Raw genomic sequence first — 26,695 nt, 5'->3', positions numbered from 1 at the left:
AAAGGGTCAGGGACCACACTAGGCCACACCAGAAGGGACCTGGCCGGAACAGATTGCCACAAATGCTCTTTCATCTCTCCCAGACACAGGTTCAGCCCTAACATGACAGAGCGAGAAGCGGCGAACTTTATCATGAAGGTCATCCAGAGCTGTTTCCTCAGCAACAGGCAAGTCACCCGCCATTCCTGAGCCTTCCCGAGGGCGCGCATGGGGGACGGGCTCCCAGGAGGTGGTCTTCACGCGCTCACTTGGCCTTTCAGGAGCCGGACCTACGACATGATCCAGTACTACCAGAACGACATCCCCTACTGATGGGCCGGCAGCTGACGCCTCGGCTGCCCCAGCAGCTCATACTGTTAGCACAGCCTGGGCACGGGCTGGACCCACCTGCAGCTTCGGTTCCAGAGCCTGACACGCGTGTGGTGGTGCTGTGTGCACAGGTGTGAGTCTTGTTTGCACTGGACACATCCCTACTTGTTCGCCTGTCTTACTACATAGGTACATGAAGTATTTTCTTGTGTAAACTTGGAGAAAATAAAAATCCCAAAATGTGCTGCATTTGCTTGGTCAGCTAGCCTCGAGTCTGGCCTGTGGTTGAAGCTGCTCTTGACTTCCTGATCCTTCAAGTCACACCTAACTTAAGGAGTCTGGTTTGGGTGCTGGGGAGCAACCCAGGGCCTGTGCATGGGCAAACACCGCACCCTGGTTGTACAGCCCCAGGCTGTGACCACCAGGACTAATGCCTCAGGCATCTCCAAGGGGAGACTTAACTAGGCTGGCCTGTGTCTCCACATCTCTGTAGTTTGGTGGTTAAAGTTCTTGCCTGACATGCACAAGGCCCATCTCCAACAGCCCCCAAAATGAAAGTGTCAGTCAGTAGACAGGAGAGGACTTTGTAGGGCAAGAATGAAACTGAGAAATAAAAGTGAGCCTAAGAGTGGTAGCCCAGGACTGGAGAAATGGCTCAAAGGTTAAGAGCGCTGGCTGTTCTTGCAGAGGTCCTGAGTTCAATTCCCAGCACCCACATGGTGGCTCACAACCATCTGTAATGAGATCTGGTGCCCTCTTCTGGCCTGCAGGGATATGTGCAGGCAGAATACTGTGTACATAATAAATAAATAAATAAATAAATAAATAAATAAATAAATAAATAAATAAATAAATAAATCTTTTTAAAAAAAAAAGAGTAGCAGCCCGGGCCTGTGACCTGGGCCACTCCCAGGCTTGCTTTTTGTTTGGTTTTGGTTTGTTGTTTTTCTAGACAGGGTTTCTCTGTGTTCATAGAACTCTCTCTGTAGACCAGGCTGGCCTCTGCCTCCTGAGTGCTGAGATTAAAGGTGTGCGACACCGCCTGCTGGTTTTGGTTTTTGTAAGATTATTTATGTGTGAGTATCTGCATGTAGTTTGTGCACCGTGGCCATACCTGGTGCTCGGTGAGGGGGCCGGAAGAGGGCATCAGATCCCCGGAACAGTTACAGGATGTTGTCAAACTGTGTTTTCTCCTGAATACTGGAAACTGAACCCAGTGCAGCAAATGGGGACTGGAGAGATGGCTCAGTGGTTAAGAGCACTGACTGTTCTTCCAGAGGACCCGGGTTCAATTTTCAACACCCTTATGGCAGCTCACAACTGTCTTTAACTACCAGATCTGACGCCCTCACACAGACACGCATGCAGGCAGAACACCAATGCACATAAAATAAATTTTAAAAATTTAAAGAAAAAAAGAGCAGCAAAATGCCCTTAACCATTAACCCTCTCTCCAGCCACCCCGCTTAGTTTCCTGAGACAGTCTCCCGATTTCCGGAGCTCACTCACATGCCCATCTCTACCTCCCCAGCACTGGGGTCATGGACACCACCACCACATCCAGCTTTTTTACATGGGTTCTTAGGATCAAGACAGCCATGGCCCCAGCCGAGGAGCTGAAGACTCCAGTGGATAGAACTAATAGGCTGCTGGATGTGGTTAACCTTAACTACAGCAGGTGCTTTCTCTGTGTTCATCTTTATAGACTATTTTGTCGGCCATTAAGCGAGTCGCCAAAAAACTTATCAGAAAAGGTGTTTATTTAAACGCCATGGTGATAGCTCAGCTCTCACAAATGCTTAGTCCGGTCCCCAGGACAGAATAAAGGACACCTGGTGGCTGGCTCATGGCTGCAATCCACACACTCGCTATGTGGAGGCATAGACCCCACCTCCAAACAAGTAGTTTGAAGCTTATATGCCTAGGGTCAAAGTTCAACCCAGATTCGTCTCCGCTAAGCAGGACATCCCTCCTATACCAGCACCATCAGTGAGCTTAGATGCTGTGAGGAAGTTTGGGTTTGACGAACTCGAACCTGCCCAGAGGGAACCCCAATGTTGGGGGGATTTGGGATAACTGCGCATCCCGGGAAAATAATCCACACACACGGAGGGGACCTGACAGGCCACCATCCATCCTGCCCAAAGTTCAGGCTCACAGTAGCAAACGGCTCCCTAGGGGATCAGGCTGGCGCTTGGCAGCGAGGGCTGTGAGGAAGGACAGCCTGGGCACCCGAGCAGCTCCACTGCGGACAGGTACCCCCGCGCCCAGGTGACAAGGGGTCGCTGGGCCATAGGAACACACGAGCTCCCCCCCCCGCCCCTTTCACACAGGCAGGCACCCCAGAAACCACAAAGGAGACAGAGGTGTAGGCGGCCGAAGCCCGCGTGATGCTCGCTCTAGGCTGGCAGCAGTCCGCGTGGGCGCAATTCAAGCAAAGGCGACAGCGTGTAGCGCAGCCGCCGGAAGACCGCGTCCGAGCCAAGACTACTGGACAGCCCCGGGCCCACGGTGTCGGGCTTTGCCAGCGCCACGTAGAGCAGCGGCAGCGCCAGGAAGCCCAGCGGGAGCAGCAACAGCGTCTGCAGTGCGCTCAGCGCCCATAGCCTGAGGAACCAGCAACGCACGCGTGGGTGGTGGCTCCGAGACCCCGAACCCGGACCGCCGGACCCCCGCTAGCCACTCACCTGATGCTCCCCGCGCCCGCACCGCGGAACAGCCGCTTTTCCTGCAGAGAAAGGGCCGCATCCAGCTGTGCGCCAGGGCCGCGGCCAGGCTCTAGCCAAGTCTCTCCCCAAGAGAGCGGGTCCCCCTAGCGCGTGGGTCCCAGCTCCAGCCCGCGCCCCGGCCCGCGCTCACACAGTCAGCCCTGGCCACCTCCTCCATGAGTGAGCCCGCGCAGTCCTGCACCGGACGAGGCTGCAAGTTCCACCTGCAGGACAGGCACGGAGATGGGCCACCGGCCGGCTCAGCGCTGCCCTGCCGTCCTCCCTAACCTCAGCCCTTACGGTTCCGAGCCACCTCCTCGCGTAGCATCCAGCGCAGCCGCGGCCTCCATCACCTTCCCCTGCAGCTCCTGGAGGGGGGCAACAGGGACTCAGGGCGGAGGATACGGTCGGCCGCGGATCAGCGGACGAGGCCGCGGGGCATTGGGAAGTGACCGGTTCTCAGAACCGCGGGGCCGCACCTGCAGGACTCCACTCTGCTCCTGGAAGCTGGCCCAGGCCTCTTCCGTACGCTGCGCGCTCTAGAAGCCGGCAGAGGGTGGGGGGACCCCTTGGATAAGCATCACCAGGACACGCTCTCCCCACGAGCCCTCCCCTCAGAGGCCAGCGCCGTTCGCACCTGCCGCAGGCCCTCTGCCTGCATGGTGAATTTGGCCTCTGCCAGCTCCAGGTGCTTCTTCGGGAGGATCCAAGTGAAGTCAAGAACCTGCAAGCCTCGCACACCGCTGTGCCCAGGCTTGGTCCCTAGCCTTGGGGTCCGATGCTCCACCCACGCCAGCGCGCGGCCCCGCCCACAGCCCCGCCCACGTACCTGCAGTGCCAGAAGCTGAGTCCCCAGTTGCTGATCTGCTCGCTGTTGACTCAGCTGTTCTCCTCCATAGTAGAAAAGCTGGGAACGGAGCGTGTGAGTGCCTGGCTTACGGGACTTGGGGGCGAGGACGTGACCTGAGACCCTCTGTACGTACCTGGCTGGACAGCTCCTCCCACTGTTCCTGCAGCTTCCGATTGTGTTGCTCCTGCGGACAGGGTCCAGGCTGTGTCTATGCCTCTCCGCCCGCCTCGCCACCCCGGGCCCCGCCTCCTGCTCTTGCCCGCACCAGGTCCAGCCGGTGCTGCTCCGCCGCCTCCAGCAGCCCACGAGCCCGCTCCGCGCGCTCCCGCGCCGCCTCGCGCGCCTCCCCTCGCATAGCCCGCGACGCTTGGCTTCGTCTCCGCTGCAGGCTGCCGGGCGGGGCAAATTGGCCAATGGTGAAAGTCGGGCGCAGGATCCTCTGGGAAGGGCCCCCGCCAGCCTGGGAGTTCCGGGCTGAGCTCGCACCGCCCGGGGCCGAGACTGCCCACAAGCCTGCCCTGGGGCCTCGGTGCCCTCGCACCTGCGCTCCCGCTCGCGCAGCTCGTCCAGGCGCCCGGTGAGGCTCTCGCTCTCGGCCTCCAGCCCACGCACCAGCTCCTCCAGCTCCTGCTTCCGCAGTCGGCCATCGCGGTTGTCCTTCTGCAGCTGCAGCAGCTGCTCCTGCGGCTCAGCCATGGCTCCAGCTCTCTGCCCGGCCTCCGCCGCCTGGGCGGTCCGGTGGCCCGCGTCACAATGGGCAGCAGGGGGCGCCAGAGCCCGACCCGACAGGGGTCAGGCCAGTCAATTCAGGTATAGACATTTGATCACTGCGGGACTTGGTGGCCCAGTCTACAGAGATCAGAAGTTGAAGGTCATCCTTTGCTACATATCGAATTTGAGGCTAGCAAGGCTACATATGGACCTGTCTCAAAATACACACAAAAATATCAAATCACGATCGGACCGATAACAAGTTGATAAAAGGAAAGACCAGACTTGACAGTTCATGCCTGTCATCCCAGAAGTCCAGAGGCTGAGGCAACAGGGTCATCACCTAGAGTTGAAGGTCAGCATAGCTACACAGCAAGAAGATCCTGACTGAAAAAAAAAAGAAACTGAACTACCACCGTAACTCTAATTGCGGGATAAATCAGGTGTACCTCCCCTTAGATTCTGAGTGACCACACAAGGGAATACTAGAATTTTGAGAAAAACGTTTAAAATTAAGTTCCTTTAATTCCCACCCCCTGTGTTGGAACAATGATGACTTTGATGTGGTCTCAGTGGTTGGACTTTGGTTCACACTGCGCCTTGCCGTGAGGGGTGACAGGACAGTGAAGGGGGGCGTCTGAGATGCTAGAATGCCATGGCATTCTCTTTTCTCCATGTTTTTAGCTCTAGAAAACCCATATTGATGGGGCTTGTTGAGTGGTCTGGGTAGGAAGAGGATGATTGAGTTTTGTGATCTGGGGGCTTCTGTGAGCACTGGGTCTCACACTGTAGCCAGCCTGGTCTTGAACTCAAGCCTATCCCCCTGCCTCCATCTCCCTGGTACTGGTTTACACTCAGTTCAATAAAGTTTTCCTACAATTTGTTTTTACTTACGTTTATGTTGTGTGCTGTTATGTACCACGTGTGCGGGAGCCTCAGAAGGACCTCTGATCCTCTGGAGCTAGAGTTTGAGGTAGTTGTGAGCCCAGTTGGGTGCTGGGAACTAAATTTAGGGCCTCTGGAAGGGCAGCAAAGTGCTCTTAACTGAACACTGTGGCTTTTCACATTCTACGGTGATCCAGTTCTTTACAGAGATTTTAAGAAGCTAATTTCTTTAATAATTTGGAGGATAGACATCCCTGATGCTGTAATGAATATTTAATGAAGCATCATAGCCTCATTAGGGAGGTTGAGGGAGGGATTTTGCTGCAAATTCGAAGCCAGCCTGGACTTCAACTACAAAGGCTCAAACAAAACCTAACAATGAATAGATTTATTTATTTATTTATTCATTTATTCATTCATTCCTTCCTTCCTTCCTTTCTTTTTTTTTTTTAAGTGGGCTGGGGATACTGCTTGGTTGGTAGAACCTTTGCATACACAAGGAGTTAGGTCCATTCCCCAGTATCACACACACACTCAAATCAATTATTTATTTAAAGGGAAGGCTGTGTTATTTGATAGCTCTGGCTAACCTGGAACTCTCTTGCTGTCTGCAGTGTGCCTGCCTAGAAATCCAAAACCTTCAGGTACCATCAGCACATGTCAGATTTCCAGGACAGGGTGCTGTGTGTCATGTCTATACAAACAGTTCAAAACTCCAAGTCTCTGAAACCCATGGCCCCAGGCATTTGGGAGAAAGTGTTTGAAGACTTGGTTTTTGTATTTGCTGTGTTGGGGATGGAGACAGAGCCTGGCAGACTGTGGTGCCTTCTCCCTCTGAGACCCTAGGTCTTCAGTGCTCCAGTGAGACTCCTCCCTCAGCCATCGCCCAGGCCGCAGGGTCTCTCCTTCCTCTTAGCCTTTGGCCGGCCGCCTCAGCATCAGGCTCTCAGCAAGCACACCTGCAGTCTCAGCAGCTACTCGGCTTTACTGATCTAGGACGAGTTCTCCTGTTTTGTTCTCTTTTATTCTCTTTGAGACAGGGTGTCATAGAGTTCAGGCTGACCTGAAACTCAACTGCAGCCATGGATGAGCTGGGCCTCCTTACCCTCTCCCATCTCCCTGCCCAAGTGCTGAGACCACAGACTGAACCTCTGTGCCTGGCCTTTTCTTATAATCGGTGTTTGTTGCTTCTATAATATAATAATTTCTTGGCCGGACGGTGGTGGTGCACACCTTTAATCCCAGCACTCGGGAGGCAGAGCCAGGCGGATCTTTGTGAGTTCAAGGCCAGCCTGGTCTACAGAGCGAGATCCAGGAAAGGCTCCAAGCTTTTCAAAACCCTGTCTCGGAAAAACCAAAACCAAAACAAACAAACAAACAAACAAAAAAACCCAAAATAATAATAATAATAATTTCTTGCTAAGTAACCTTGGCTTGTCTGTAGCCCTAGTTGACCTCCAAACTGTGGCAATCTTGTTTTTGTATCCAAAGGCTTGTACCACCATCCCTGGCTAAAAACTGGCAGAAGAAAAGCACTGTACTATGTTAAAAAGGTGAAAGTCAAGGCAAGATAAACAAAATTAGGACATGGGAAAGGAAAGGAGCCTCCACCCCCATCCTGGAGTCTCTTACCAGCGTCAACATTTGGTGTGGAGGATGTCGTCTACAGACACTGGATGCTAACATGGCAATGAATAGGCTTAAGGCCTGAATGTGTGTGACCTTGCATAGGGTATTCACACACACACACACACACACACACACACACACACACACACAGAGGCACGCATGCACGCACTTCTGAGACTCAAACATGACTATTAACTTTGCATCCCTGTTTTAGCAGTAATCCGAATGGGTCCCCTCTGAGACCTCCCTGGGATCTCTGATCTCAGCTCCTGGGCCAACCTTTGAAGATAACAGCTTCGGTCTTGCCTGTGACCATCGCAAAGAGTAACATTCAACTCCACTTTAAAGAGCCAAGGCAGTGGTGGAGCACGCCTTTAGTCCCAGCACTTGGGAGGCGGAGGCAGGTGGATCTCTGTGAGTTCGAGGCCAGTCTGGGCTACCAAGTGAGTTCCAGGACAGGCACCAAAGCTACACAGAGAAACCCTGTCTCGAAAAACAAACAAACAAAAGTCTCAGGAAGTCCCCGAGGCTGACCAGATGCTCGAGACCCTTCTTCCTGGGAGACAGAGAGGTTCTGACTCTGAAGAGGTTCTGACTAACGGGGCTTCCTAGAACCCTTGTCTGTGCCAAGCTGCCTGCAGGCTGTGGGCAGGTCTTCAGCTCCCTGGGGGTTTGGGGGGGGGTAACCCAAATAAAAGCATTGGCTCCACAACTGCTTCAGCGCCTTGGGCTTTGGTGGTGTGTATCCGTACTGTAGTTGGTCATCGGTTTTCCTATCTGGGGTCAGAAGACTTTGTTTGTTCTCATTTCCCAAGGAACAAGTCCCACCAGAGACGCCCACATCCACACTTGGTTATGTCTTGCTTCTTTGAGGAGTCCACATCTGTGCTCTGGGGTGAGCCATTTCTTCTGAGCATCTCACCATGTCTCACCCCTCATGCTTCAGGTCTGAATTATCTTAGGCTAGTGACATGCTCATCAGACAAGCCCAGTAAACAGAGTTCAATCTATAGACCGCAGTGAAAGGAAAGCATGCTGGAGTTGTCCTCTGACCTCTGCACAGGGAGGTCACGGCACAAGTGTGCTACTCTCAACATCAGACACACAAAAACAGTGTCATTTTATTTTATGCGTGTGGGTGTTTTACCAGGACGTCCATGCACCACGTGCATGCAGTACCCGTGGAGGCCAGAAGAGGGCATCAGCTCTCTTAAAATGAGTTACAGATTGTTTTGAGCTGTGGGTGCTGGGAATCCAACTCCTCTGGGGAAGGGCTCATAACTGCCGGGCCATCTCCCCAGCCCCCAAAACGTTTAGTGAAACCTCAAGCCTGCTTTACACTGAGCAATCTTGCAATACTTTTCTGTGTCAAATTCCAGAGTCTATGGCCTGAGGTCCCTAAAAGCTGAATGGCAACTCCTGAGACTGCTGTGACAGAGAAGTGGTCCTCGTCCTCACCTCCCTTGACAAAAGCTATACAAGAAGACATCAGCTACCTAAGGGCTTGGCTGGCTGACCTTTGCCCACAACTTAGGAAATCTTGGCCTCTCCCTGGACACAGACACTTTATACTCAGGGACAGAAACAGGCTGTAAAATACTGCTCTTTGCTGGCCAGATCTCCTGGTCCTAGGCTCACCTGGAGAGGGTGAAGGATGGCCAGAAAAGGGCATCAGATCTCCTAAAATGAGTTACAGGTTGTTTTGAGCTGTGAGTGCTGGGAATCCAACCAAGCTCAGCGTAAAGGGGACTTGAGGTTTTACCAAACATTTTGGGGGTCTGGGAGATGGCTCCACAGTTATGATGACCTAAGGGTTTCTCTGTGCTACCCAGGGACCATCTCCTGCCTGGGAGGGGGTGGGGTCAGTGCCCCAGTGAGTACTATGCACGAGGCTATCGTTGACAGGGAAATGGCCAGTGCTTACCTCCTAACGGGACACTCACCTATTTGCTCTCTGGACATTTCCTCGGGGCTCTCTCATGCCTTCTCTACCCCTCACCCAAGGTCCAAAACTCTCTCTCCACCATGACAAACATTCAGTTCCACGAGGCTCCCCAGGACAGCTTCTGCAGATCCTGCACAGGCCCCAGATCTCCCTTTGCTGGTCCTGTTCTGATGCCTCCAAGTTTCATGCGCAGCCTTTACAATTCCAGGTCCACATGAGAGACCTATCTCCCAGACTTGTCGGTTATGACTGGGAAGCCCCCTGCCTCGGCCCAGCGTGACTTGGCTACTGTTCGCCCAACGTGGGGAGATCCACTTGTCCCCATGAACGAGGAGGAGGAGGAGGAGGAGGTCTGGGGGACATGGTCTTGAAGACAGTGCCACCCACTGGACACTGGGGGAGAAAGGCTGCCTTGTGCCACCCACTCTGACCACCTTCACCGCCACATCTTCAGACTGGATCACTCCAGACTCCCCAAGGTCCACTTCCCCTGCCCATCTCCCTACTAAACCTTAAACCTCCATGGCTGACTTCACAAAACACAAGTTCAAATCAGTCCTCGCTGGCTGCAAGGCACACAAAGCTGCCACCTGTTGCTCCTCAGGCATTACCTGCCAGAGGCCCCTGCTCCTCCCTCTCCCCGGCACCCCAAATACAACCCATGCTGCCCAATGTTGTCACTGTGTCCTTGGGGCTCAGCCCTAGGCATCTACTGACACTTAGAACTGTGTCCAGGACGTAAGAAGGCCTTGTTTGTACAGAAAGCTTCTGCTACAGAAACCTGGCGTGGTGGCCAAGGACACAGGCTGCTGCAGGGAGAAGCTGGTATTCCAAAGCCAGGCAGATGCGGCCTCAGGATTCCAGAGCCAACTCGACCAATTCACCGGTGTTCCTCGGCTTCCTTTTGCTGTCCCTAACTGATGTATCTTGGCATCTGTAGGCCACCGGGCCGCTGGCTGAAAGGCAGGTGAGGTCCCTCAGGCAGTTGTCGCCCTTCTCCACTACACACCTTCCTCAGGAGTGCTCCCCTTCCTACCCAGCGGCCAGAGGCCAGTTACAGCCTCCCCTGGGGCTGACTGACATGGCCTGGCCCTCACCCCATGGCAGGGATTGCTGAAGGTAGACTGGGGGAGAAAGGGAGGGGTCAGACTCCTGACCTGCTTCTTCAGCACCCACACCACACCTAAAGAATCCCGCTGTAGGCCAGGAGGCCAGCACTTGGTGCCCGCCATGTGCCTGGATCCTGGATCACATCTGTTCACACTGAATCCCAGACCTGCCCTACAGCGGCCACTCAGCCATCATCTGCGGGCAGGGTCTTTGAGGACATCATGATGATGGCAGGTGGGTACACTTGGCACTTTGATTACCAAAATCGGGCCTGACATCATGCGTGTGTTTACCTGTGTGTGATATGCACAATCCACAGTCCACAGTCCACGAACTTGCAGGAAATCTGTTCTCTCCTTCCATCATGTGAGGCCGAATGATCAAGCTAAGGTTGTGGCAAGGCACACACACACTGAGCCATCTCACCAGTCTGTGATTTGGCTTTTAAGGTCCTTGTAAGCCAGCTGGTGCCTGGTCTCTGCCCCATACACCACCCTAAATTCTAGCAAGTGCTAGATAACGACCCCCATTCTTTGCACACAATGTCCTTTGCCCAGGACACCAACCCAACTGGTCCTACATCTGTCTAAGGGGCAACTCTGAGTCCCATTAATACTATAGTGACACCAGAAAAAAAAAAAAAAAAGCCAGGTGGTGGTGGCGCACGCCTTTAATCCCAGCACTCGGGAGGCAGAGCCAGGCTGATCTCTGGAGTTTGAGGCCAGCCTGGGCTCCAGAGTGACATATGAGACTCCACCCTGTTATGGGTGGTCAGGGTCTCAGCGTCCTACTCAGAATGAATTTAAGAAAATGACACAAACACCATTCACAGTGAAGTGACAGAGTGGAGAGGAATCTGATGTTCACGGTCAGCTGGATGAGGAGAAAGTTTCAAGGACAAGAACCTGGGGTGCTTATGGGGTCTGCATAGGGGGGCGAGTTGCTGAGGGGTACAGTTTGGGTGGTTCTCTATTTTGATTGACAGGTTAAGTTATATAATCATTTCTTTGTTGTACATGTACCTTCCCATAATGCATCTTATTTTAATTTAATCACAAATACACAACTTAGGGCTAAGATGTGAAATAAGGTACTTTCCTCTAAAAGTTCACTTTAAGGACACAATTTGCCATATTGGACATGAACTCAAAACTAACTCAGGCCCACTGACCTCCCTGCCTTTCTGTCTGGACATAACTAGATACGGGCCAGGTGCCTTTCACCCCTGCAGGCAGGCGGGACTACAGTGGGTTCCAGGCTAGCCCATCTCAACAACAAAACACCTTGAGTATGACTGCACAGAATCTAAGTTTCATAGTCTTAGAAGGAGACACCCATCACTGGAGGGGTCCTCGACTGCTAACAGCTTGCTAGGTGCATTGTTCAGAGATAAACAGGTAAACAGAGATTGTGCAGGTAAATCGTCCAGGCTGCAAGTGTATTGTAAGAGAGCTCAAGACATGCGGAGCCCCACACTGCCCGCTGTGGTGGTTTTTTTTTTTTTTTTTTTGAAGATTTATTTATTTATTATGTATACAGAAGTGGGTGCCAGATCTCATTACAGATGGTTGTGAGCCACCATGTGGAAGCTGGGAATTGAACTCAGGACCTCTGGAAGAGCAGTCAGTGCTCTTAACCTCTGAGCCATCTCTCCAGCCCGCTGTGGTGGTTTTAAAATACACAGACTCATGTATTTGAATGCTTGGCCTATAGGGAGTGGCACTATTTGGAGATGTGGCTTTGTTGGAGTAGGTGTGGCCTTGTTGGAGGAAATGTGCCTGTCCTTGAAGGGTGGGTCTGAGGAATCCTATCCTCTAGCTGTGCCCACTAAGGGAGAGTTCACTACGCCTGTGGATCAAGATGTAGAACTCTCGGGTACCTCTCCAGCACCCCCATGCTTCTGCCACATTGATGACAGACTAAACCTCTGAACCATAAGCCAGACCCAGTTAAATGTTTTCCTTTCTAAGAGTTGCTGGGGTCATGGTGTCTCTGAGACACTTGCTGACTCAGCAGCACGGGCTAAGGTAGTGAGTTCACTGGGAAGAGTATACACAGAGCCTTAGTACAGAAGGCTGGCCCGGCGGCAGCTTGGGTCTCCTGGGCTGCTTTGATCTCTCTGCCGGGCTGCCCGTCCAGAAGCGAAGCCCAAGCAGAGGAGGAGCAAGTTCCTGGGCCCCTCTGGGCTAGCTTACATGCACTGTTTCCGATGGCTCCTTGGTGCTGGCCTGAATGCTATTGTTCTCAATTTGCCGGCCAGCGGCTGAGCCTTCGCCAGGGTAGAACTCAGTGTCACTCAGGGTTTCCTCACAAGCTTTCCGTATTTTCAGGGACTACAGCCCCCAGGCCAGGTTCATGCACAGAACAGTGCCTTCTGGATTCCCACCCTATCCAGAAGAACCAGCCTCCCTCCCCTACACCCAACTCGTCTGGTTTCCATAGGTCAGCACTCATCTGTCCTGAGCCTGAATGCTGTCCTTGCATGCATCTGCCCTGCTCAGCCTGACCACACACCCAAGCTCCACCCCCCACCCCACCCCACCCCACCCCACCCCACCCCACCCCCCGCTCCAGGGGCTCCTGCCTCCCTCAGGCCACAGCTGGAAAGAGGTTCAAAGGCCTGCAGTTGCCCAGGCCATGGGAGTTAAAGTCTCACATGTGCCCACACATTCCCGCTCAGGTTCTGGACCACCACACATGACCTAACAGCCCGTGAAGGGGAGCAGCCATTCCTGTCGATTTTAACAGTCCAAGATGGCGCCAACACCGCCTGACACTGGGAACAAGGCATCAAAAGTTCCCTTTCGGGGTTAGGGAAACAGGAAGTAGAGAAGTGTGAGGATTCAAGTCCAAATCCCCAGAACCCACATAAAGCCAGACATTGTAGCATTTGTCTCAAGTCCCAGGATTCCTATGAGAAATCGGGAGGAATCCCTAGAAGCCAGTCTAGTGTACACAGCACACAGCAGCCACACACACACACACACACACACACACACAAACACACACACACACACCAAGTCTCAAACAACATGGAAGGTGAGGGCTAACACCCAAGGCTGTCCTCTGACCTCCACAGTCACACACACACACACACACACACACACACACACCAGCGCTCGGGAGGTGCAGACGGGATCAGAATTCTGCTGTCCTAAACTATGGAGTAAGAGACTAGCCTGAGTGATGGGGATCCTAAGCAGAGTGATCCTCTCCAGGGTATGTTGGCACAAACCTTGAATCCCAGCACTCGGGAGGCAGGAGCAGTCAGTTCTCTTCCAGGACAGCCAGGTTATACAGTGAGTCTCAACAAAAAAAGGGATTCTCCATCACCAGTGCAGTCCGACCCAGGAGGCGCTTCCTGTTACCAGATGACTCTGTGGCAGGCCAGACCCCATGGGTATTGACACTGTAAATGGAAACCAGCCTGTCCTGAGACTTGAGCCATCCTCACTAAATAGTCCCCTTAGGGTGCCGGAGCCAGCTCTCAAAAGCCTCTTCAAACAGCTCTGGGAAGGAGGTGCTTTACACTCAGGGCCTGGGGACTCTGCACAGCTCAGTACCGGTCTGACTGTGCACAGTACCATGCTGTACACTCCTCTCCAGCACTGCCAAAGGAAATTGTAAAGGGAACCTAGACAGAAACCAGCTAAGACCAGGGCCTTGGGTGGTGGTAATCCTTTAAGCCATGCAAGATAGTTGAGCTGGTCATCAAAATTTAATTTTTAGGGTTTGAGCAATGGCTGTTCTTCCAGAGGTTCTGAGTTCAATTCCCAGCAACCACATGGTGGCTCATAACTACCTCTAATGGGCTTTGATTCCTTCTTCTGGCCTGCAGGAGTGTATGTATATGACAGAAGAGTTTATAACAGAACACTCATATACATAAAATACATAAATAAATCTTTAAATTTTTTAAAGAAATAGACATTGGCAATGGTCATTTAATCACAACAATGGGGAGCAAGAGGCCGGAGTGTAGCAAGAATCTTAAAAGGTCTTATTAATAAAACCAAACCTGAAGCCAGGTATTGGGGTGAATGCTGGAAGATCAGAGAAGCAGAACAAGCCACAGCTTCCTCACCTCACCAGTTCCTCAGCTGATCCTGTTTCCTCAGACTGGAAGCCTCTGAGTCCTCATCCAGAATGAATCTCAGCTGAACTGTGCTGCTCAAAAACCTAAAAGCTTAACCAGCCTAGTACCTCATCCTCACGCCTTAAATACCTTTCTGCTTCCTGCCATCACTTCCTGGGATTAAAGGCGTGAGTCACCATGCCTGGCTGTTTCCAGTGTGGCCTTGAACTCACAGAGATCCAGGCGGATCTCTGCCTCTGGAATGCTAGGATTAAAGGTGTGAGTGCCACCATTTTCTGACCTCTATATCTAGTGGCTGTTCTGTTCTCTGGCCCCAGATAAATTTATTAGGGTGCACAATATATTGGGGAACACAATTATCACTACACAGGAGGATCTGAGTTCCAGGGCAGAGATGGCTACATGGTGAGATGGTACCTCAAGAACAGAGGGAGATGGGAGAGGAGAGAACACTTCCATGGGAATTTAAAATAAACCAGATATAGGCACCAGTGCTTGGGAGATGAAGGATCAGTTAGAAATTAGGATATGCCAGGCGGTGGTGGCAGCAACACACGCCTTTAATCCCAGCACTCGGGAGGCAGAGGCAGGCAGATCTGTGAGTTCGTGGCCAACCTGGTCTACAGAGCGAGATCCAGGACAAGCACCAAAACTACACAGAGAAATCCTATCTCGGGGAAAAAAAAAAAACTAGGTTATAATTCATTCAGCAGAGTGCTTAACTATCATACACAAAGCCCTAGACTCTACACACACACCATGGCATTCACAGAAGCACCAGGAAAACACACAGAACAAATTAAGTATTTTTTTCTTTTTTTAAATTTTTTAAATGATTTTTATTTTATGTGCATTGGTGTTTTGCCTACATGTATGTCTGTGTGAAGGTGTCGGGTTCCCCTGGAACTGCAATTATACTTTTTAGCTGCTAGGTGGGTACTGGGAATTGAACCTTGGTCCTTGGAAGAGCAACCAGTGCTCTTAACTGCTTGCTGAGCCATCTCTCCAGCCCCATAATTAAAACAGTTTCTGTGTAGCTTTGGAGCCTGTCCTGCAACTCACTCTGTAGTCCAGGCTGGCCTTGAACTCAGAGATCCACCTGCCTCTGCCTCCTGAGTGCTGGGATTAAGAGTGTGCGACACCACCGCCTGGCCAAGAGCCGGGCTTTCTAAACGTTCACAAACCTATTTTTTGAGTCCTCCTATGTTGCAAGCACACACAGGGGAGTTTGAATCTAGTGTCCTGGCATGTGCTGCGAAAACTGCCCCGCCACAACCCCAGGCCTTAGATCAAGTCTTCAACCTCCCAAGACTCATTCTGGAGAGGACCCACTAAGAGGGCTCTCATCTTGTCCCAGCCCTTTCTTAGTTACAAACTGTGCTCCAGGGTACTGGTCACACCTCATCCCGGCCACTCCACCATATCTGCTTTCTGGACAGCCTCAATTAACTTGAGCCATTGTTGTTCTGACCATGCTCACATCTAAAGGCAATCCCCCCCAACCACCCCCAACCACCACCCCCCCACCCCCCACCATCCTCTCGCCCCAGATCCTGGCTCTCTCTTAAGACCTTGTCACTCTGCTGGAGGGTAGAGCCACAAGACAGACACCACAGTTTTCAATCAAGCTTTTAATGAAAAGATCATAAAATAACAGTTTCTCATCACTGTACATTAAGACTGCACGCTTTTGAATGGAGAGATCAGTCGTGGATAAATCACTGACACTGGAGGGCTGCACAGCTGCAGCTCTGACCTGAATGCATCCATCCAGACTCTGGGGAAGTAAACTTAATGTGATGAGTGGCAACAGCGGTGACCAGTACAGGAGTGCGATCCCCGCACCCCTCCCCTGCTCCGGGAAGGGTACAGAGGATGTGATCCCTCTTCCAGTTCCAATTAAACGAAACAGATATACCCCATCCCTCCTGAGGTATTTGCAAATGGGATGGATGGAGCCCAACCTGGGGCCCCTGGAGGAAACAAGTGATGGGTTAGGTACAGGGAGGTTCCTTTAAGCACCTGGCCCCATGGGGCCCCACCAAGTGGAGGGGAGGACCCTGAGAACTCTCCCTGACCCAAGTGAGGTCTGTTATGCAGCATTTTTGAGGTCAATAAATTACAGCAATAAATAGCAAGGTGAGGTAGGGGGAGGGGTCCCTGGTAGAAAGTTAAAGTAAGGTGACTGAAGCTGCAGGCATCCTAGGAAGGGGGTCCTGGGCAGCACGTTTCCACAGCTTCCACCCTTCCCGGGCTGGAATGTCAGACTGAGGTCGGGTCCCTCTCTATCCCTCATTCCTGGCATCCATTTCATAGGTTCAGTAACATTGGCCCCGTAGTGACTGGGGAAAGGAAGACCTTGGTCCCTTTAGTGGAGCACAGCAAGGCTGGGGAGCCTGTCCATTCTTTCGGGCCCAGCCGCTTGGCTTCTGCCTCTGTTCCTAGCACTGACCCCCTGAGCCCTGCCCTCCCGGCTGCCCAGGATCCCCCTACTCAGGAAGGCTCTGCCTGCTGAGAACTCAGCAGATCGCACTCCTGCACAAGGACCTGAGGTCCAGTGAATACTGACAGTGTGGGAAGCATGTGGGGATCTGGCTCCCCTCAGTGCTGACGGACGGAAACACACTTCTTGGGCCGTGTGAGGTCAGGGGTCACAGGCTGAGGTGTATGGCTATCCTGCAAGTCTGAGATTCTTAAGTGTTCCCAAGTTCACCTTTTCCTTTTTGCAATCTTGGAAGAGCCCTTGCAGTAGCTCGGTCCAGTGGGAGTGGGCACTGGCAGAGCCGGGCCTGCTTCCACCAGCTTGCCCTAAGTCTGAGAAATAAATACATTCATCACTGCACAAACATGGATACAAAACAACACTGTTGAGAGTGTTCGCACCGCCTGTTGGTGAGGACCAGACTCAAGTCAGACCCTTCTGCTGCCCGGGGTGGGGTGTGCGCATGATGGAGTCCGCTGAGCTTCCTAAAGCTCCCTGCTTTTTGGCTTGAGTGACTCTCACAGTAACACAAGGCTCTCGGGCAGGGCTGACACCCACCCCTGGGTCCAGCCAGGAGGCCTGGGGGCTGGTCAGCTTGGTGCATGCTCTTTGGTGGCAGCTGAGCTTGAAGAGGCCCCAAAAACGGGGCCTAGGGCTCAGGTGCAGCTAAGGGGAGGGGCTTCTGGTTCTTACCCAGCACCAGGGCTGCCTCTGCCCTTGAGTCCCTCAAGGGTCGACTTAGAAGCCAAGAAGGACCCAGGAGGGAGGGAAGAGTTCCCTGGGACTGGCCTTGTAGCTGCTGAGGTCTGAAACTGTAAAAGTTTATGTAAACAATGAGATAAATATATTAGTATCTTTTTTTTCTGAGCCCACTGAGGTTCCATACTCATTCAAAATGTGCTTTGGTTTAAAAAATAGGTTTTGTGAATTTGGGTATGAGCTTTTTTTTTTTTCTTTTGATATTTTTTTAATCTTTTTTCCTACATGACATCTGCTATTTTCTGTTTCCTGTTTCTCCAAAACATTCAGGAATTAAATGACTAAAAGAGAACTGTAAGCCACCTTGGCCTCCTATGGCCTGATTTCCTTGAGGCTCTTGACATCACACACACACAGACACACATACGGACAGTCATAAGCATGCACCAATGAAAACAAAGAAAAAAGAAAACAAACCAAGTGTCGATCCCGCCCAGCCCAACGACCCTTAAAATCTTAAATAGGAAACTAGTGTTTTGCTTTCTCATTAAAATACAGAAAAGGCTTGGTACAATACTAAGGTGGGTACAACACTCTGCTGCACACGGCGTGCTGAGGGGCTCTGCTCCCATCCCTGAATTTCTGCACAACAGACGAGAGAGACTGCCCACAGCCGGGGAGGCCACACGGGGTCCCCATGCTGCACAGACTTTGCGTCCTTGGCTTAAGTGCTGGTGGGTGGGGTGGGGTGGGGTGGGGAACAGAGGCTAGCACGCCCTGCTTCTTCCCTGGGTGGAGGGGCCGGGTCTTCACTCAGCTACTCAGTGGGACTTGCAAGAACAGAAAAGAGATTACAGGCAAAGGGTAAAGTACTGGCTCAGAGCAAGGGCACCACGGGAGCCCGGCCAGGTGCCCTCACTGCCACCTGCCACTCACGGGGTCCCTGGACTCAGGCTAGAGGGTTTCTGCAGAGGTGGGAGCAGGAGATGACTCTGGAAGTTTTTGGTCTTTAGTAAAAAATCAAAAGGAACATGAAAAGCCTTCAAACATGATGATAAGGCCTACGGGCCCAGATCTGTGGCTCATATGGAGCAGAGCAGACAATCTTGGTCTGGCCTGGGAAGCATCTGAAGCCGGCTGACACACCCACCCCTCCACTTGCTGAGTCTGGAGGTGGAGGCCAACCTGTAGCTCTGGCTCTGCAGTAGGTTCTGAGACACACAAGAGCTCAGGAGGAGACGGGATGGGCTCACTTCCACCTCACGCTGGCCCATGCAGGGAGCTGCTCCCTCCTCATGGCTTCTGTTCCTCAGGTGCCCAGCACCTGCCCCACAAACAGCATCCCCTGAGCAGCAATCATCCCTTCCGGAACACGAGGCCCACATAGGGCTCGGGCCCGCCCAGCCCAGCCAACTCCACCACAGGAAACAACTGCAGCCTCCACGCACTGTGGTACTGAATTCAAGAGGTAGCAAAGGTCAGAAGGCTCGCCACCTTGTTCAGGGAGCAAGGAAGCAAAGCATCTGTGCATAAGCAACACGCATACTCTCATCCACTCGCGCGTGTGCACGGGCGCACGTGTACACACACACACACACACGTGTATACACACACACACACACACACGTACACACACACACACGTACACACACACACACACGAACAAGAGTACCGATGGCCCTGGCACCAAGTCTAGCCTCCCCCTCCCCCTCTGAAACTTCAGATCTTCAAGTTCCAACATCTCAGAAAACGTATGAGAGTGGGGGGGGGGGGTCTCAATAAAAGTAAGTACCTCTAACTAGTGACATTCCTTGGAAATTATGGGAAAAGCATGTTCTCCTGAGGAAGCCCAGGCAGGCAGGGCTCGGGATCAGGGAAGCCTTTGGGCAAGAAGGGCTTCTGGGGCCTTGGAGAGGCAAGTTCAACCATGCCCACAGCACCAGGACCAGGGGAAATGACAGGGGGGGGGGGGCAGCTGCCCCAGTTACATTCAGTCTGCAAACCCAGGCTCATCCCCAGAGAGGCAGGAGGAAAATATTGTTCATTTTGGTTTTAAAAAAGAATTTTTAAAAACTGTAAAAAAGAAATAGGAACAGCTCAGTAGGAATAACAGTAACACAGGCCCAGAGGGCTCTTTAGTTGTCGAGAGGTAGGCAGTGGGGTCACCCTGACTGTCCAGTGTGAGCTAGCAGTTGCCACCCCAGCTCAGAGAGAAAGGAACTGCCACCCAGCACCAGCTTCCCAACAGCAGAGTCACACTGCACCGCAAAGACACAAGCACACATGCACACACACAGCCGAGTCCCTGACAGCCGAGGGCCTGCTCCAGGCACCACTCTTGGCCATGGAAGGAGGCCCTGAGCCTCCTCTAGCCCAGACTGCAGTAAGGGACCAAGCCCCACTGGCACCCACATGATGGACTCCCACCGGCTCTCCAGCAGCCCTTCAGGAGCTGGGAGCCAAGTGGGACGGGAGGTAGAACAGTCACCAGCACCACACCACAGGGCTGGCCCGGGCAGCTCTTCTCTTGGCTTCCCTTGGTACACTGCTGATTAAAGCTCTGGGTATGGGGAGGCGGGGCCGGACTTGGGGTTCGGCCCTCCCGCCATACTTCCTCACTCCTCCTTCCGCGGTTCCCACGTGGCAAGTCTGCAGAGGGCTCCCTCGGGTCTTTGGCTTCTAGGAAGGGGAAGTGTGCATGCGCAGGTGGCTGATGAGGTTGCGCTGCTGGGTGAACTTGCCCCCACAGAGCTGGCACTCGTAGGGCTTCTCACCTGAGTGCACACGCATGTGCTCTGTGAGGCGGTACTGGCGGGTGAAGCGCATGCCACACTCGTCGCAGGCAAAGGGCTTCAGGCCCAGGTGGCTCCGCATGTGGCGCGTCATAGTGCCTCGCTGCGTGAACATCTTGCCACAAATGTTGCAGGGGAAGGGCCGGGTCAGCCAGTGTGTCTTCTCGTGTTGCCGAAGTGTGGCCGGGTCCTTGTAGGTCTTCTCACAGACTGAGCACTTGAAAGGACGAGGCTCGGCTGCATAGGCTGCACTAGGTGTGGACAGGTCCTCGGCCTCCTCCTCCGCACCCCCACTGCCGGTCTCATACGCCCCCTCTTCCTTGATGAACAACTCCTCCTCTGTGTGCGTCTCCACGTGGGCATTGAGCTGCTCAGAGCTGGGGAAGCCCTTGGCACACGGGATGCACACGTAGAGATTGTCCCCGTAGGACACCGTCTCGTAGCCTTCCTGCCGGTACACGTACTGGGCCCCGGCGGGGCCGCTGCCCGCCTCGCTCCCACTCTGCCCACTGTCCTCGCTCCCGTCCTTGCCGTTCTCCTCCTCCTCCTTGCAGGGGTACGGCGGCTCCCCGTACGACCCGCTGGGGCCACTCCCGCCAACACCGCTGGCCAGAACGCCATTGGGAACCCTGTCCCCAAGCCCCTCCCCTTCCTCCCCTGGGCTGGGACCCTTAGTCCCCGTTTCTCTGCGATCAAAGGGGGACCCAGCCACAGGTTCCTTTTTGTTCCAATCCTTTTTGCGGGCTGAATGCCGGAGGCTCTTGCGAGGCTGGCCGCCCTGCCCTTCCAGCAGACTCACATGGTTGTCCTCGGCCCCTTCCAGATCCATGGGCTCCTCAGGAGTGGCCCCCAGCTCCGCGTACGAGGCACTGTTGCCAACAGGCAGGGCGGAGGGTGCAGCGGGCGCAGGTGAGTCGCGCTGGCCGTCACTCAGCTGGGCTGGGTCTTCAGGAGTGAGGTGGGGGCCAGGGGCTGCGGGAGGCAGTGGAGGGCTCTTCTTGGACAGGTCGAGACCCAGCTCCTGCTCGCAGCCCCCACTGCTCCCGTTGGTGCTGTTGCTACAGCCCCCCAGGCCCACCTCCCCACCAGCTGGGCAGCCCCCCAGGCCCAGGCCGTGTGTGCTTTCCTGGGTGGAGCTGCCCAGAAAAAGCTCATCATCTGATCCTTTGGCCTGAGGGAGCTCTTGGGGGACGGGGTGTCCTTTGCGCCCATCTACAAGTCCTGGATACCGAGCCTGGATGACAGAGGCTGTGGACAGCCGCTGACTACGGGTCGGTCGCCCCACGCCAGCAGCACCCACTCGTCCAGGGCCAAAGGGCTTGCCAGCTCGCTTCAGTTTGCGGCGGCAGAGGGCTGCCAACTCGGGCAGCTGGAGGTAGCTGGCGGCAGTGAGGAGAGTGCTGAAGTTGGGCTCAGATGGCTGGTCACTGGGCAGCAGCTTGCCCGTGTAGATGAAGTCCAGGATCTGCTGGAACACGGTGGAGCTGACCATGTCGGTATCTAGGTTGATGAGGTTATCATGCAGGACCAGGGATTTGAAGTAGATGCTGCTAGCAGCCAGGACGTTCTTGTGGGCCCGGAAGATGGAATTCTCCACCATGATGATGACGTCACACAGGAAGCCCTTGGTCCTCTGCTGGTTCAGCTGCAGCAGGAGCTGTTTTGAGTGGCTGGGCAGCTCCATGTCTGGCCCCATGTCCCTGCGCCCTGCCCACGGGCACCACCTGTGGGCAAGAACAGGAGGATAGTTAACCTGCATGATGGCCTGGCACAGATCATGCACTGAGCCCACCCAATTCCACCCTCCTTGGGGACAGTGTGTAGGACAGGCCCCAGCCCAAGAGAAAGGAGGGTGTACCTGCCCATCCCCTGCCATCCACTCACGTGAAAAAAAGAGGCTATGGTAAGGAAAGGTGCCAGGCCAGCTGGGTTTAGACTGGAGGGATGGCTTCCTGGTGAAGAGCACTGCTCTTCACAGCCATGCGTGATTCCTGTTCCGGGACCTGATCCCCATGGCCTCCACAGGAGCACACTCAAGTGGTGCACACACATACATGCAGGCAAAACACTCACACCCATAAATAATGACGCTGAAACAAATGCCGATTTGAATTGTACTCTGTCACCGCTTCAATTCTAGAGGTCAGTCACAGGCTGAGGGGCATGCAGAGAACCTACAAAGTGGCCAGCAGGTGGCTACAGAAGCCACAACAAATACCCTTCTAAAAGACTAGGGCCACAGAGGACACTGGCTAGTCCTGCCTAGGCATGCAAACCCACAGGACTGGTCTTCCCAGATTTATAGATTTTTGTTGGTGGTGGTAATTTCATTATGTTGAAAGGTTAAAATTTAATAGATAAAAAGGCAAATAAACAAAAAACCCTATGAACCAAACCAAGTTCCTTTGCCTGCAAACTTTGTTCTATCCTGGGGTAACTCTCAAACACCCCTCCAGGCAGCCAAGCGGTCCTCATCTGCCGGCTCCTGACTCAGACCCTGCATCCTCTCTCCCGTAACTGCTGGTCCTTACAAAGCTCTCTACTATGCAGGAGTCCGGAGACACTGGACACTGTCTGAGCCTGTGAACCTCACAGGCTCTGTGCCCTTTCTAGGAAAGATAGTTTGCCATCTGGGGCCTGGGGAAGGCAGCAAGCTGGCCTTTCCAGACAGGCTGTGTAGACTCTCGTCGTCACAAGTACTAATAAACACACAAGTGTCTCCAAAGGAACCTGTCAGCAGGGCAGCAGTGTGTGCAGGTGGGGTCGGGCATACTGTCCCCCCGTGCAGAAGCGCCTCAGCCCAGCAGGACTCTCCACGGAGAATGCTCCAGGGGAGCACAGGTGGCAAAGTGTACCAAAGGTTCCAGGAGGTCAGAAGCACTCCAGGTAGATCCCAGCTGCACTCAGCTCCACATGGCCAGCCTTGTCTTCTACACAATGGGGACTCCAGTGCCCAAGAGGCTGCCTGAGCCCACCTCAAAGCTTCCTGAGACCACAGGCCGCGGAGACACAGCTGCCAGCAATGCAGCATCCGGAACCACAGCAAGAGTCTGGGGCTCCAACAGCTTACACAGATAGTTCACATCTCCCACTCAGGGTCCAAATTCTTTCTTTTTTCGAGACAGGGTCTTCCCCAACCAGTAGCCCCACCTAGCCTGGAGCTCGTTATGCAGACCAGGCTGGCCTGGACTCACAAAAATTGACCCCTCTCACCGGCGGCGGTGGCGCACGCCTTTGATCCCAGCACTCGGGAGGCAGAGCCAGGTGATCTCTGTGAGTTTAAGGCCAAACTGGTCTACAGAGCAGGATCCAGGGCAGGAACCAAAACTACACTGAGAAACCCTGTCTCGGAAAAAAACAAAACCAACCAAACAAACAAACTGACCCTTGTCCGCCTCTTGGAACACCAGTATTAAAGGAACGTGCTGTGTACCCCCACGCCTGGCTTCTGGGTCCAATCTGTTGAAGTAGCTGAATTCCTCGGAAGCTCTCCACTACCCATGTCTGTCTGCCCTTTCCTCGAAAGGCTCCCAGTCCTGTCCGCCACTGGGTGGGCCTGTTATGGCCCTCAACACTTGACAAAAGGTTCTCTTCAGTCCAACACCTGCCCTTGTTCAGAGAAGGAAACCCCACTTACCCCAAAGTTCCAGAGTACACCGATGCACAAAAATGCTACCGCTCAGCCTTACAGAAAGCACTTGGCAGAGGGCTGGCTCCGTGCACATGGCAGCTAAAGCCAGTCAGGTGACTTAGTGGCTGAGGCGATGAGAAGCAAACCTCTCTACAGCTAGGTAGAAACAAAGAGCTAAGGTACAGTTACCACAGTAGGCCTAGATATCAGCCCCAGGGCAATGGCAGTGCCGGTTCTACTGGCAAAAACACCTGGTGCCTCAGGCCTAGCAGGAGAGACAAAAGAAAGGCTATGTGCCTAAGGCCGGGGCACAAGTCTCCGCCACCCCACAGGTGCCTGCCTGCACCGTGCACATACAACGGAGTGTGGACCAGCACAGAATCTATACTCCAAGGCTGTCTGAGAAACCCACGAAGCCCCAAGGACTAGAAACCATGGTGAGTCCTCCTCTCCCAGGCCTACCGGAGTGCCAGGGGCCCAGAAACCATGTGAGCAGCAGCCGGCGGGGGGTGGCCTCCTTGAGTACGCAGACTTCCTGAGGGAGCATCAAAGCCTGGTTACCTGGGAAGAAGAAGGCAGGCATCAGTGAGGGAGGAAAGGAGAGGAGCATGAAGGAAGGGTCACATATTCTACTCCCATGAGCACCTGGGGCAACAAAGCAAGAGGAGAAAAAAAAAAAAGAATGGGAGACCTAGTACCAGGTATGAGCAGGTGGGGGGTACTACCTAACCCCTAAAGTACACTGTAGACACCCCATGCCTTTAATCCCAGAGCCTCGATTCCTAGTACTAGGACTAGTAATCCTAGTACTCCTAGAGGCAGGCAGATATCTGCAAATAAGTTCCAGGTCAGTCTGCTCTACATAAGAGGGGTCCAGGGCAGCCATGGAGAGACCCTGTCTCAGAGACAGACAGACAGACAGACAGACAGACAGACAGACAGACAGACAGCGAGGAGGAGGAAAAAAAAAAACAAAAAAACAAAAGAAAACCCTGGAGGTCATCCTGGGAGGCTAAAGCAAGGTTGGCCATATTTACATAACAAAAGGTCCAAATGGAACCTAGCGGAAGGGCTATTTCTAAGAACCAATCTGCTGCCTTTTCCTTCTCTTGGCAACTCAGTTCATCTGTCTAGAGGCTCGCCCCCTACAGAACAGTCAACAGCAGCCCCAGGTGAGGGGTGTGCCCACCACCACCCTCTGGGTCCTATGGACGAGGAATCTTGAGATTCTGGGTCCCTGTTCTCCACACAGAACAGCCTGGTCTCCCCTGGAAGTCAGTGGAAGGAGCCTGCAGCAGCCAGGAACCCATCTCTGCCCCAGCCCTTCCCCCACGCCATCCTTGGGCCATGAGGGCAGGTCCCTCAGGAATGTGACCAGACCTGGGGTGCAGGCCTTAGGCTGGGGCCTCAGTCACTGGCTTCAGGCTGTCAGCTGTCTCTCCTGCTCTCCTAGCAGCTCCCGTTTCAGAGTGGGCTCATTATCCCAAAGGCCACAAAACAAAGAACCAGCTCTGGAGTTTAATGAGCTGGTCACCCAAGAGGACAGGGACAGAGAGAACAACAAAACTTGGGCGAACCACCACAGATCCAGGAACCATCTCAGCCAGGCAGACTCCTACCAAGCAGCCCAAACCGGGCCCTGGTAGCCTTCTGCCACAGCACTTTCCAAATTCAGAAATTACGGAGCCCTCGGTAGGGACTGGGACCGCTACCAGACACAGCATGCAGGGAGCCTGCGCAGCAGGGCTGGGCTGAGCGGCTGGCCATGGTCTAGCAAGGTAAGGAGCAATGATCCTTTTGGTGCCCTCCGCCACCTGGGGTGGGGGTGGGTGGGTGATGCCAGCCCTACTGGGAGCTGGCAGTCTGTCCCCACTCAGGTCCTCCCATGGGAGGGCCCTGTAGCCTACAAATCACCGCTCTTTTCTTCCCAATCTGAATGATGATGACTATTGGTCCACCTACTTTCCTTGGAGAAGCCAGTGTCTGGGAGACTGAAGACTGAGAACATGGCTAGATACACCAGCCCATGAAAAGCCAGATACAGACTTAACTAAAACAGGGTGCACATGCGGGCTAACATCCAGCAGTGCCTATGAACTAAGGGTAACAGGCCTAGCCCAGGACTGCCAACCCTAACAATGGCACCTATAGCTACCCGGGACAATGGGGCTGACCACTGATCTCAGGGCTGACCAAAACAAATTCTTCAGAGGACAAGGAAAGGGAAGAGAAAGCCAGCACAAAAACCACCTATTGCCGAGAAACCTCCAGCTCCAGGCTTCCATGGGGGGCAGCAAGTCTGACCTCTGAAGACAAGGTCCAGCTTGCTCTACTGTAAACATGAATAGAAGAAATAATACAATTCTGTGTGACCTTCCTGGCCCCCACATTAGATATCAGCATATGGCCTTGATGGAATAGTATGTACCCATTTATCCTTTTTCACTCCTTCCCATCATAGAAAAGTCAGAAGCATGCGCCCCTCCCTGAGGGTAACCTGTGAGTCCAGAAAGGGGCTAGCATAGTACACATATACCACAGTACAGCAAATACCACACTACTCCCTCCAAGATTTGTTTAAAATGCATTCAATCCAGGATAACACAGCCTAGTAATACTCCACACTACAGGACACTAGTAATTTATCCTTTGGTCTCAGGACCAAAATAATCACTGACCCATGGGATCAAAATTCTAATATTTTGCTGTCTTTCTGACAGGGTTGCGTATATCCCAGGCTGGCTTCCAACTTGCTACAGACACCAAAATGACCTTCACTCACCTCTATCTCCCAAGAGCTGGGATTACAAGCAACACATAATCACCTCAATATTTGACACTTGAACAA

At 53.4% G+C, this 26,695-nt stretch overlaps 3 protein-coding genes across 9 annotated transcripts in view; 1 reads left to right on the top strand and 2 right to left on the bottom strand.

Annotated features, from left to right (window-relative positions):
• The window catches only part of Pi4ka (phosphatidylinositol 4-kinase alpha), a 150,882-nt gene extending 150,324 nt beyond the window's left edge, over positions 1 to 558 (top strand). For all 4 annotated transcript variants that reach the window (XM_042258975.2, XM_076548411.1, XM_076548410.1 and 1 more), the window contains 2 exons: positions 84 to 167; positions 261 to 558. In XM_042258975.2, the coding sequence (XP_042114909.1) occupies positions 84 to 167; positions 261 to 312 (136 nt within the window). In that variant the 3' untranslated portion in view covers positions 313 to 558. The remainder of the gene's footprint in view (positions 1 to 83; positions 168 to 260) is intronic.
• Positions 559 to 2,051: 1,493 nt separating this feature from the next.
• Positions 2,052 to 5,030, bottom strand: Tmem191c (transmembrane protein 191C). Of its 3 annotated transcripts, XM_006993045.4 has the most exons (10): positions 4,409 to 5,030; positions 4,133 to 4,256; positions 4,001 to 4,051; positions 3,847 to 3,924; positions 3,655 to 3,711; positions 3,497 to 3,556; positions 3,318 to 3,385; positions 3,169 to 3,241; positions 2,997 to 3,037; positions 2,052 to 2,916 (listed from the first exon to the last, which is right to left on the bottom strand). In XM_006993045.4, the coding sequence occupies exons 1-10, from the start codon at positions 4,561 to 4,563 to the stop codon at positions 2,709 to 2,711; spliced, it is 915 nt and encodes a 304-aa protein (XP_006993107.1). In that variant the 5' UTR covers positions 4,564 to 5,030; the 3' UTR covers positions 2,052 to 2,708. The 3 variants fall into 3 exon arrangements, with proteins under 3 accessions (XP_006993107.1, XP_042114910.1, XP_042114911.1); XM_042258976.2 differs by having other exon boundaries at positions 3,847 to 4,051; XM_042258977.2 differs by lacking the exon at positions 3,497 to 3,556 and having other exon boundaries at positions 3,847 to 4,051.
• A 10,829-nt stretch (positions 5,031 to 15,859) lies between these two features.
• Hic2 (HIC ZBTB transcriptional repressor 2) overlaps positions 15,860 to 26,695 on the bottom strand; it is a 30,871-nt gene continuing 20,035 nt past the window's right edge. For both annotated transcript variants that reach the window (XM_076548407.1, XM_076548406.1), the window contains exons 2-3: positions 24,310 to 24,408; positions 15,860 to 21,940 (exon numbers count right to left, since the gene is read on the bottom strand). In XM_076548407.1, coding sequence (XP_076404522.1) covers positions 20,104 to 21,940; positions 24,310 to 24,335 — 1,863 coding nt within the window. In that variant the 5' untranslated portion in view covers positions 24,336 to 24,408 and the 3' untranslated portion in view covers positions 15,860 to 20,103. The remainder of the gene's footprint in view (positions 21,941 to 24,309; positions 24,409 to 26,695) is intronic.

This window comes from Peromyscus maniculatus, chromosome 12 (genome assembly GCF_049852395.1).
Source record: "Peromyscus maniculatus bairdii isolate BWxNUB_F1_BW_parent chromosome 12, HU_Pman_BW_mat_3.1, whole genome shotgun sequence".
Lineage (NCBI taxonomy): Eukaryota > Metazoa > Chordata > Mammalia > Rodentia > Cricetidae > Peromyscus > Peromyscus maniculatus.
The sequence above is the reverse complement of the archived record's forward strand: the minus strand, read 5'-3'. Positions and strand labels throughout refer to the sequence as shown.